At 43.5% G+C, this 12,715-nt stretch overlaps 1 protein-coding gene across 2 annotated transcripts in view; it reads right to left on the reverse strand.

Annotated features, from left to right (window-relative positions):
• Positions 1–12,715, reverse strand: part of Ryk (receptor like tyrosine kinase) — an 80,447-nt gene that overhangs the window by 37,040 nt on the left and 30,692 nt on the right. For both annotated transcript variants that reach the window (XM_075964840.1, XM_075964839.1), the window contains exons 3-6: positions 11,190–11,289; positions 8,622–8,756; positions 6,661–6,714; positions 3,433–3,577 (exon numbers count right to left, since the gene is read on the reverse strand). In XM_075964840.1, the coding sequence (XP_075820955.1) occupies positions 3,433–3,577; positions 6,661–6,714; positions 8,622–8,756; positions 11,190–11,289 (434 nt within the window). The remainder of the gene's footprint in view (positions 1–3,432; positions 3,578–6,660; positions 6,715–8,621; positions 8,757–11,189; positions 11,290–12,715) is intronic.

Raw genomic sequence — 12,715 nt, forward strand, 5'->3', positions numbered from 1 at the left:
AGAAAATTGCTTTGCTCAACTGCCAACTGAGATGAAACTAGCACACAGGTTATACCATGAAAGACCTAATTAACGACGCCCCCATTCAGCAGGAAGCAGTTTGGAGAGAAAAAACTGCGCCCATGTTCCCAAATATAGTTTATAAACGTTCTTTTACATTTAAAGGGGGATATGATATAGATATGAATAATTTGTATTAGTATAGATTTTGCTTTATTGATAGAGATTTACAGTCAATTTTGTTATATGTATGAATGTTTCTGATGTAACTTTTACTTGATAACTGTTTTGTTATATGTAATTTTGCTATGTTAAAGTTAAAGCCTTTCTTTTTTGTTTAAACAGAAAAAGGGGAAGTGATGTGGGAGTGTCATATCAATCTGTTGATTTCATTGGTTAAGCAATAAAGAAACTGCTTGGCTCATTGGTTAGGAGATAGGTGGGAGGAGTAAACAGAACAAAACGCTGGGAGGAAGAGGAAGTGAGGTCAGACTCCACAGCTCTGCTCTCCGGAGCAGACACCTCAGAGAGAGACGCCATGCTACCTGCTCCAGGGAAGACGCACGCTATGAAGCTCCGACCCAGGATGGACTTAGGCTAGAATTTTCCCGGTAAGCGCACCTAGGGGCGCTACACAGATGATTAGAAATGGGCCAGAGCAGTGTTTAAAAGAATACAGTGTCTGTGTAATTATTTTGGGGCATAAGCTAGCCGGAGCCTGGCAGGCGGCTGGGTATTGGGGACACAGCCCTGCCGCCGCTCCCATATTACTACAGGTGCCCGCTAGCCTACCAGGGAACAGAGCCTGGCGTGCAGTAAGCATGTTATGTAACTACAATACAGAAATGATCAGAATGCAGACTTCCTGCTTTGCACAGGTCACAATGGTACAAGCCCAGAAGTCACCGTCTTTAAGTCTGTTTCTGGGTCTTGATTACACAATCAGCAAGAGGACTCTGCGGAGAGGGGCAGCAGGTGTCTCTTCAGTGCTGGCAGAGCGCGGCATAGGAACCTGGGCACCACCATTAGCTTGCCTGGTGTGTAGGCAGTACTAGGAGGAGCCACGATTAGCACACTGCACCTTTCTGGGAATGAAATCGCCATGGCGGCACTTGCTGCATTTGGGGCTGAGACCTACTACCCCTCTAGCATCATTTCTCTAAACCCCACAATCTTTGTTTACAGGTGAGGAGGCTGGAAGGCTAGTCACAGAAGAGCTGGACACAGATACAGACAGTCGGGCCCCAGAGGCTAGCTCTTAACTACTAAGCTATGCCCTGAAAACAAGCAATAATATAAATTGCATTGCTTTTATTCAGACAATATCTAGAAACCTAGAGAGTTTGAAGCTCCTACTTGAGTGGAGACTACTTACTTAGCAGGAAGACACATACGTTTCATGGAATCTAAGTTACAGAACAACTTCAGCCTGTATGAATTCATGACCTTAAAACGCATTCCAGCAATAGAGAAAAACACAACTCTATGGGCATCAGGAGAGATCTGTGAACTGGGTCTAACAGTATGTGCCTGTTAGGAAGTGGAGGCAGGAGGATCAAGAGTCCAAGACCAAGACCAGCCTAGATTCATGAGACACTGCCTCAAAATAAATAAATAAATAAATAAATAAATAAATAAATAAATAAAATAAACAAGAGACACACTTAAGTGTGACTTCTGACTATCCATCCTGCTCTTCAGTGACTCCTGTGGCTTACACCATCTCTCAAAATCATATACAAAATGTCTGTTAGCGCTTTCATCCCCTCAACTGCTTCCAAATGTCAGTTCATCCTCTGTTAAAACAATGATCTCCATTATCACAATGTATACCAAACATTCTGAAACATAGCATCCGCTATCCTAGCTAGCTGTCAACTTGAGACAGCCTAGAGTCATATGAAGGAGTCTCAATTGAGAACTGCTCAATCAGACGAGCCTGTGGCTATGTAGATGAGGAAATTAACCACTGATACGAGTGGGTCCAGCCTACTGTGAGCATCAACCCAGGCAGGTGGGCCTGAGATGTATAAGGAAGTTAACTGGACAGGAGTGAGAAAGCCAGGCAGTTAGCATCCATCCCCATAGTTTCTGCCCCAGGTTCCTGCCTTGATTTCCCTTAGCGACAGACTGTGACCTGAAAGTGTAAAATGAAATAAAAGCCTTTTCTCCTCTAACTTGGTTTTGGCCAGAGTGTTTACCATGGCAACAAAAAATCCAACTAGAGCACCTGCTTCTCCTCTAACTTGGTTTTGGTCAGAGTGTGTTACCATGGCTACAGAAAACCCAACTAGAGCCCTGCATGTGTACCACTGCGCTCCCATCACTTCTTTCTCTTCTCAAGGAAGGGAAGGGACACAATGAAGACAAAGTACTTAGGAGTACTGCATCCATCCGACTCCCTGGCCTTTCTGGATCTTGTTTATAAAGGAATGTTTCCTTTTATACCTTTTACAGGTCCACCATACAGTGTTAGGACTCAGAGTTTAGGAAGAGGAGACACTGCTCTCTGCCTGGAAAAAGCTTACAGTGTTGTTCTAGGAAATCTGGAGTATGAATTATGAGTTTAGACTGGCAGAAAGTTCCCATGGCCCCAGTATGAACAAAAGCTCTGAAGGGCAAGGTGCAAGGCACACAGTGAGGGGTAAGGAATCACCTGACAAGGTGCAACTAAGGATTCAGCAAGGGTGGTAGCAAGGGTTCAAAGTCAAATACAATGCTGAGAATGTCTTAACTGGTGTGTAGGAGGCACTAAGGATTGTGGGTTGTGAGCACGCATCTACCATTCCATCTTTACTTCTCATTGCGTTGTGGCTACAGCGTCATCTCTGACTCACCCAGGTTAGGCAGGCACCTTCTGTATTCCCACACTACATTATACATATCACAATAATCAATTCTATACTGTAATTATGAGTTGACATCAAAGAATCTTGATACCATGAAGTATATCATTAATCTTTGTAATCCCGGCACTTAGTGTGATTATCTATCCAGGGTATCTCTACTTTGCTATGCATTAGGATCATCCAGAAAACTTTAGAGCACAGCAGATACCCAAGTGGGGAGGGAAGGCAGGTGGGGGGAGGGAGGGATAGAGGGAGGGGGTTGGAAGAATCTAGAAGGAAGGAAGGAAAGGAACAGTTTCAAAAATGCAATTGGAGCCTGGAGGCAAGTCAGGATAATGGAGATGAAAAACATATTTGACCACTACTTCTCCCTAGGTTATAACTCCACAAAATTTAAAAGATAAAAATAAAAACAGGAAAACATAAAGAGGGTAACCAAGGCATCTTATTTCCTCTTTGGCTGGGACTTGATCATCCTCCCTCCTCCCCTGTACTGGTGCGCATGGATGGGGGTTGGGGGGGCACTCATGCACATGGCAAGCAACTGATTTTATTTTTTCTTTTCCCAAAACATGTACAATACCTGTCATCCAGTTCAATCCTTTTCATACTATGAAGGTGCAAAACAGCTAATATTATTGCTACAAGAAATATTACTGCACAACAAACTCCTACACTGATATAAAACACACGCGTGGAAGTAGTTGGAGCTGCATGTACAGGATCATCTGAAACAAAAATGAAAAGCACATTAGGCTTTTTAAACAAAGCTGAAGGCGTGCTCTGTCCTAACACAGTGAGTACTCGCCGTTCCTCACAAAAACCCACATTTCATCACACTCGTTCTTTGATAAAAATCAGAAACCCGCAGTGTGGGGCTCACGCAAATTTTGGTGTCTTTGTTACAGTTTTAAGAAAAGACTTAAAATTTCTGGTTAATAAAAACCATAGACCCTCAAAAGGGGCATAAAGTGCCCCAGTCCTAAGACATTGGCAGAGTTGTCCCACAGAATGCTCTGCAGGAAAGCTAAGTTCCACTGCATATTCACAGAAACAGAAATGGAATATTCCGTCTAGCACAGTTGCCACTGGCCACCTTGGCTATGTGGCACGAAAAACAACTAGAGCAATTTTATATCATGCTAATGAATTTACAACTTTGAGACTACATGGGGCTAACAGTCACCCAGCTGGGCAAACAGCACAGTTTTTTTTTTAAAACAATAAATATTATTTTGCTTCTTTGATTTTTTTAAAAGGTTCTATTGATTAAATATGATTATACCCGGCTAATGTTATTTTAAGACAAGAAACACCTCAGGAACAGGAAAATTAATTCAATGCATAAAAGATTATACCACACACACAGCACACTCTCTCTCTCTCGATCTCCCTCCCTCCCTCCCTCCCTCCCTCCCTCCCTCCCTCCCTCCCTCCCTCCCAGGCTGATCAGAGGACAGCAGAAGGCAAACTGTGCAGGGGCTCATAGACACAGAAGTATACATATTATGAGCAGAATGCTGAGACAGAGCTGCACGTGTTTCACATCACAACCCCATCTTAAAGTACCCAAGGAATCTGTAGTTCATTCCAAACGAGACCGGCAGTCACTACAAGGTATCAAGCAAAGCAGACACACGCAGTGGCCTGACGACTGCACGCTGTGTGACCCAGCTGCAGAGGGGGCAGGAGCAGAGCTGGAATGAAAGAGAACCTTACTAGGCCCTCTGATAGAGAGACTACCTAGGCTTTGCTGGGAGAGCTGGTGAAGGCACCAAGCGAGTAGAGTGAAGCAGAGTCACAAACTTACAGGGCTCAAAGCAAAAGGCAGCAAAGCTGTGGCTTAAAAACCCACTGATGCTACCTTTAAGAAGCTATAAACGAAACAGGTTGGAGAAGCTTGAGAAATAATTCTTGGATATTTTTTTTCCTTGTATATAAGTTAAGTTTGAAATTACCAAGTGGAGATGTCAAACAAAAAAACAGACAAGCACCAGGTGGTGGAACCAGCTCAGTGGGTAAACAACTTGCTGCACAAGCCTGGCCACCTAAACGTGGGACCCACATCAAGGCCAGGTGCAGCAGCGTGCACTTATAATCCAGCATTCCTACAGCAAAACCAGCAACCAAACAAACTTTGAGAAAAAAAATCCAAAAGGTCAATTCAAGCAATCAAGTGGGATGGCTAGCTGTGCCTAGGTGAAGACAGGACTCCCAAGGGTTTCGGCATGCTAAGGGAGAGTTGCAAAGTCTTGGGAGGGGTAGAGAAGAGCTAAGGCCTGCATGGACAATGTGACCCAAGCAGTGTCCAGAGCTTCTGGGCAAGCTGTCCACGTGCACTCTGTCCAGCCACTCAGCTTTCGGCAGGCGTAGCTGCTCCTCCTCCTTGCTGAGGTTCAGCTGTCAGAACCCAGCTGTCCCGCAGGTCTCAGGCACTTTCCTTAGACAGCTGCTGTCTCTATCCTTTAGAGGAGATTACATGCCCCTCCTCAGGGTTTCCAAAGTCCCTTGTGCTCTCCGGATCTCTCAGCCTACCATGCTGGGCTGCCATCACCACCTGATGCCTGTTCCATCTCCCCTGGAACACTCTAAGCACCTAACAGCTGGGCTCTTTGCTCAGTTTGCTTCTGCCTCAGTCATATATATCATCCTCGTCATTGCAGACTCAATAAATGTTGACTAGAGGGGTAAAAGGTGGAAAGGAAAGGGCAAGGAAGAGAGGAAGGCCAACACTACTACATTGCTCTTACTAAGAAATACCCTAAGAGCATCAAAAAAAAAAAAAAGCACCAGAATTTAAGTAAACTCGGGAAGCAGTGGCATTTAATTTTTTTTCTTCCTTCTCAAAGATAGTCTAGCAAGTACATAATCTCTGACATTATTTTGCCTTTTAAAAAGCTCTACTTAATTCCTAGCACCCCACAAGTAGAGAAATGAGAATCAGAAACTCAGGGTCACTCTCAACAACACACAGAGCTCCAGGCCAGCCTGAACTAGTGTGTGTTGGTCTGCCTGTCCCATTCTGCCCAAAGGGTGTGTATCTCTCTATCTCTGTGTGTGTTTGCATGTTATATGCAGGTGTTTATATGTGTGCACATGTATAGAGACCAGAATTTGACCTTCAGTATCTTCCTCTATCATTTCCTACCTTACTTTTGGAGACAGGACCTCTCACAGAACCTGGAGCTCACTGGCTGGCCAGCAAGCTCTGAAGATCTGCCTGTCTTTGTCCCTCTTCCACCTCCCACCTTCCCATGCCACACAGTGCTGATGTTACAGGAGTATACCGCAGCACCCGGCTTTTACATGGGTGCTGGAATCAGAACAAGTCTTCATGTTTGCATAGCAAGCACTTTACCAACTAAGTCACCTTCCTCTCTCAAAATAAAAAATAAATTAAATAACATAAATTTGCATTTTCACTTAGATGAAATTAGCTGAAGGTTGGGCCCAAACTACGAGTCAGATTCTCTAACACTGTGCTAATGAAGGTCTTACACATATTTATTTTAATATTTGTTCCTTTATTAGGCCTACCTGAGAAAAATCACAATATAAAGTCTTGCTCCTAAAAGGCATTTGTTAGTTTGTCAGTGCTGTAAAAGATGTATGAGTTTCAATTCTCAAAATCCTCAATATCCTAACAGCTTCAATTGGGCTACATATCAATCCACAGAACCCCAGCAGAATAAAGAGCAAACTAACATCAACACTGGAGCAGGCATCAAGCTCCATGCAAGCACACTCATGTGCTCACACACTCACACGTACTCTTCACTCTCATGGAGAAAGGTAACACGGTAACACTTACAAATAGTTCTGCTAGTGTTTCTGTCCAAGGCTGAAGTTTTTACTTCTTCAAGTTCTGGATTAAAAAGGAAATAAAAGGTACTTCAGAAATGGCTTTCCATAAGAATCCTTACACAACTAACACATCTTCAGAAATGGCTTTCCATAAGAATCCATACACACTAACACATCCTCTGAACACGAGGTATTCGCTGTGAGACGATGAAAACCACTGTGTCCTTCTATGGTCATCAGAGCCATCACCAGTAGAGAAACAGCCTGTGCTGGTCACTTACAGCTTCCCAATGAGATAGGTTTCTGTGGTGAAGAATGTAGAGAAACCCACACACTTACCGTCTTCATGGAAACTCACGGCACAACCAGCTCAGTGGAAAGACTCTAGAATTCTAGAGAAGAAAAGCTTCCTGATCCCTAATTCTCACCTAAAGATAAAGAAACTTGCAGGGAATAATAGCTCTTAGCATTCCACACAGCACAGGGGTGCTTGCTAGTGCAGTTGCGGACAAATTACGACCACACATTAAGAAGGTGGTATATAGTAAATCTAAAATGGAAGTTTTCAGAAGTCAGGCATGGTAGTGCATGCCTTAATCTCTGTTACCAAGGGGGATCACAAGTTCTAGGCTTGACTGGGTTAGATAGTGAGTTCAAGGCCAGAATGGGTAACTTAGCAAGATCCTGTCTCAAACAAATATGCTAAGATAGAATTGGAATACAGCTCAGTGGCAAAGCACTCTCCTAGCACACCGAGTCCAGCCCTAGCATCCATCCATCCATCCATCCATCCATCCGTCCTCCATCTTGACTAGTTATACAAGTCCAGGTAGCCTCTTCAAGGCCCGGTGTCCTCATGCCAATCACATAACGATAAGGTTGGAGTAGGGCCTCTATAATCCACCTAGGCTTCAAACTTACATCAAAGTAGGTATATAACTCAGAGAACCAGAACTGCACCAAAGCTAAGGGTGCTAATTTTTTATTTTAAAAATGTCTCTATTCAATGCAATATAGCTTCTTTGTTGGTATGTGTCTTGACATTTGCCACCGTAACTCACTTTTTGACCCTGCATGTTTGAATAACACCCAGCACTAATTTCAACTGGCAAATTTGTAAACAGACAGTTTCACAAAGAAGCCAAGAACCTGGATTTGCCCCTTAGCTGCAGCACTTTGAGCCTGGTCAGGTTACTCAGATCTTCTGAAAACACACCACCTGGAGCTGATGTAAGGCTATGTGGTTTAGTGCGGGTAACATTACAGACCACAGAAAGAGCACTGAGTAAGTTTACAGTTTGTTTTGTTTCTACCTTAAACAGTTTGACCTATTTGTAAATTCAGAAACTTTACCTCTGGGCTACATGGAGATTAGATAACCTTTAAGAATACTTAACATCTCAAAACTCAGCCTTGGTGTGCTAGAATTCACTGATCTATTACCAAAGAGGTAATAATTATTAAGTACCCACACATGACATCCTAATTCTAGGCTAGATTGAATTACCCTTTAAACCCTCTCTGAAACAGCATCATGAATATTTTACAGATGAGGACCTAAGCCTCACAAGGTTTAATAACTTATCCCCCTTCCTGAGAAGAGCAGAGATATGGTCCCAACCGGGCCCACATGACCCCCTAAAGTAAAGCTCCTGCAGAAGCCAAGTTCATCAAGCAAATGCTTAGTCACAGCTGCTGTGGCCCCTGTGGAGTTTATTTTCCTTCTTTACCCGTCAGTCATACAGGATCCACTTCACACGTCTAATGGAAACATTCAGGCAATTCTACAGACAGAGAACCAGAGGCTGAGTGGGGTTGAGATCCTGGCTACATACTACCTGGGGTTACCCCAGGATCTCATCAACTTGTGTGCTTTCCTTTTCTCACAACTAGTCTGTAAACAAGCACCACAATCTTCTATGGACCTCTTATTTACATGAAACACGTTTTGTTAAATACAATCCTTACTTTTGTAGCACATTTTCCTTCGTTTAAAATTTAAGACTGTGAAGTTTTTGGAAGGATGTACTGTCAGGTTGAGCTGCATTAGTATCATGACTTCAGAGTCTACTTTGCCGGTACAGGAAAGCTCGACCCGAAACACTGTTTAAAAGAAAGAGAAAATACTTCAGTGTTCTAAAAATCAGGATCAAAGCCCCAACAGTACGATTCAACGTTTTCATTTATTTCTGCTCTCAAATAAAACAAACAAACACATTTAAATAAGTGGACCAGACAGAAGCTTTCGGAGACTGCATCACCTCCGTTCTGGCCATTTATATTCCTTTCACTGTAGATACAGAAGAGTGCTGAAGAGGAAACAAAGCAGAGATGAAGGGATGACAGTCAAGCCTTCTTGAGATTTTGAACATGCTAGTTTGTTGTGTGTATTCTGCTTTCCAATATACTGAAGCTACAAAACCCTTCAGCAAACCCTGCTGACCTTACCAGTCTCACAAGCAACAGTAACAAAATTACACGGTAAGTAACGACCATGCAGTACCAAATGCATAATATATCGCTCCAGGCCTTGGAAGGATGTAAATGTCAGAAGGCAGCATATGCGTTGCTGTCTGCGGGGCAGACATGAGAGGCACAAAATAAGACACATCATCACCATATTCCTAGAGCAGGGGCATCCTTTCCTGCTGTCTAGCTAACAAGATGGGGAAAAACCAAAGCCACACTGAACTGGGTGGCAGGAGAGTTTCTGTTGGACTTAGAGCTATGACATACAGATGAGCAAATACAAACATTAACACACCACCATGACAAACAGAGACATAGTAAGAGCATGTTTGGAAGTACTCTCTGTGGAAAATGTGTATGTATATTTAGGGATCACATTTAAAAATTATCTTATCCAAAAGAGAAATTACTCATAAGTACCCCTTAGGAAGTAAAAACATTGTTACTGGGGTAAATTACAATAAATCTATAAATGAAACTGACAAATTCTTAGCTAGGAATTAAAAACAACACTGCCCTTCTAAATAGGATTAACTTTAAAAAGTTTTCTAGTGATGCTAATGATGAAAAAGTAGATTTTAGTAACTTTTTTCTTATCTTTTAGTTTATGATTTCTTTCCTATAAGTTGAGAAATTATTTCACTATCTATATGAGTGGATCAGAGATTTAGGCATTTCTGAACATCCTTGCTGACCAACAAAAATTAACCAGCCTTCCAGCACTGTCTTAAAGCCCAAACGAGCATGTGCCACTAAGAATGAGTGAACAGATAAGTGAACTTAATAAGGTAATAAAACTGCCAGGAAAGCCCTACTTCTTTGTTCTTTAAAACAGTGATGATGATGATGATGATGATGATGATGATGATGATGATGATGATGATACATTTTAAAATCTCCATGTCCTAGAGTCTTTCTGTGTTGCTTAGTTTTTATTAGCTTGACACAAACTAGAATCATCTGAGATTGGAATCTCCAACGAAGGAACTGCCCCTATCAGACTGGCCAGACACATCTGTGGGGCATTCTCTTAATTAATGATTGATATGAGAAGACCTAGCCCACTGTAAGAAGTGCCAGCCATGGGCAGGTGGTCCTGGGTTGTATAAGGAAGCAAACTGAGAAAGCCATGGAGAGCAAATAACACTCCTCCAAGATCTCTGCTTCAGTTCCTGATTTGAGTTCCTGCCTTGACTTCCCTTGAGAATGGACTCTAGAAAGTTTAAATAAACCCTTTCCTCCCCGAGTGGTGTTTACCACAACAGAAAACTCCCCAGGATATCCTTCAAAGGGTCTGTTTACAAGCTGTGAGGGTGGTGGAAATAAAACATTCAGTCCACTTATTCAGACACATACTGAGCACCTATTGTATGCCCAACTGCTGGGCAAGGAATCACCAGATACTGTAATACGTTTATTAACAGTTACATGCCAAGTTGGTATGGGCAGGAAGCACAGAGGAGTTAACAATTGGAGGTGGGACAGGGAGAGGATGGTGCAGACTTTGCATCTTATTCACTGGATAGATGGGAACTCACAAGCAGAAAAAAGGGAAAGAAGGTTCCAAATTGAGGCCAGCACGTACAAAGGCCTGGGTGTGAAAATTATATATGTTTGAATATGCTGGGGCATGTGCAAAGGCCTGGGTATGAGAACTGAACACAGACTGGACTCTTGGGGTGCTGGAACATGGGCAGTGGCCAGGGCAGGTGGTAATGGACACAGGCAAAAGTTGAGAAGTCTGCAATGAGCCAGCTGACTGGAGCAGGAGACACTAGAGGTCCTGATGCCCTGTGGTCAGATGCAAATGGACAAATGGCCACTCAAGTCAATGGTAGCAGGTGGGACTTAAACCAAAGGGAGTAAAGGGCAGAGGCAGAAACTCAGATGCAGATGCCAGAAACACAGAAAAGGAGCCAAGGATGAGCTAAGTAAAAACAGCTCTACAAAGATATAACAGAATTCATTAAAGTACTTTTCAGAGCCAGGCATTCAGTAAACTGTCCTTGTAGGGATGTGAGGGAGACAGCTGAAAGCAGTGTGCTAAGTCTGTCTTTGCTGGCTCACCTGATAAAGTGCGTGGCACTTCCCCTTGAGCAGAGATATTGACCTGGGGCATGCCCATAGCCACAAAGTTGTCTACTTGGAATCCCAGCTTATATTCAACCTGTAAAATGAAGAGAGAGAAAAACATTGGACCTGTAACAACAGAAAGGACTTCATTAATGAGCTCATAATTAAGCAGGACATGAGCTATTCACAGGTGCAAACAATTCCAAAGAGCAGGTCTCCAATCCCAGCACTCGGCAGGCAGAGGAAGGTGGCTCAGTGAATTCAAAGCCACCTTGGCCTACACGGTGAGTTCCAGGCCAATCAGAGCTACAAAGTGAGACCCTTTCTCAAAAATTAAATAATAAAAATAAAACCATACTAGGAATTTTCAACCAGATAAAATTCAATCCGAAGGCTATTTGGTATCTAGACCAGGACCCCCTTTCCCATAAAACTCTAGCAGCCTTCCTGACAGCAATGATACAGCCAGAGATTTACTGTTACCATGGTGTCACCACAACACCATGACTGCCACCAAGGGGTGCGAGAGAGCTATCCCTAAGGTACCCTCGGGCTTTCCAACAATAAAGCATCAGGATGACTGCACAGTTGTGCCAAAGTTATCTCTGAATAGAACCATACAGCCAGGGAAGGTGCACGAAGGAAATTAGAATGGCTCTAGAATCACGAAGTCATGTGACCTACACAGATAAGCAACTTTTCCCAAGCTTCAATTTTTAGAAAATAAGGATCATTCAACATGAGGAGCAACTGTGTTGACAACACAACACACTGTGACAGTGGCTCAGGGCCCTTTGCTAACTGAAGACCCAGAAGCCTCAGAGGCCTCTCCCATTGCCAAGCCGCACTTCTCAGAAACCACCAGCTTCCTCCCACCCCAGGGATTCTCAGGCAAACCTCCTGTGCTGTCAACACCGCTGCATTCCTTTTGTTCCCCATGTGAGAAACCTCAGGATTCTGGACAGTCTTTCCTACTCTCAACCTCTTCACAGCCATCTCCCTCGCGCTCTCCCTCAACGTGACTTTCTCTTCAGGCATCCTCCTCTTCTTCCTAATGTCCTGGGGTCAGTATGGGTCTAAGGCTGTAAGGGCCTCTCTAGAATCACCCTCTACTCCAAAGCTCACTCCCAGTGGCATGTCTCCTGCCATCCACATGCTAACACACTGGACTCACAGAGGTTCTGACTGCTGGCTCACTTTGTCTCCTGCCATCTTTCTGTTAACTCTGAAATGCAGTGTTCATTCTGACATACCACTCAACTTCTCCATGTCCAAAACAGATAGAAAAATACTGCCCATTCCATCCAAGATCCCAGCACGACCACTGACCACCCACCACTGGTCCCTCAAAAGCAGTTCTTTGTGCTCACTACTTTAAGTCAGACAGCATTTATGAGGCATGTTTATGAGCCAAGGCTGTGCTTGTAGAGGGGGAAGGCAGTGGTCAATTAAACTACTTCCTTCCTTCCCAGCACAGCAAGGACCACTTGGTTTCACGTTCCCACAGCCTGAGCCCCAGC

Source organism: Microtus pennsylvanicus, chromosome 3 (genome assembly GCF_037038515.1).
Source record: "Microtus pennsylvanicus isolate mMicPen1 chromosome 3, mMicPen1.hap1, whole genome shotgun sequence".
NCBI lineage: Eukaryota > Metazoa > Chordata > Mammalia > Rodentia > Cricetidae > Microtus > Microtus pennsylvanicus.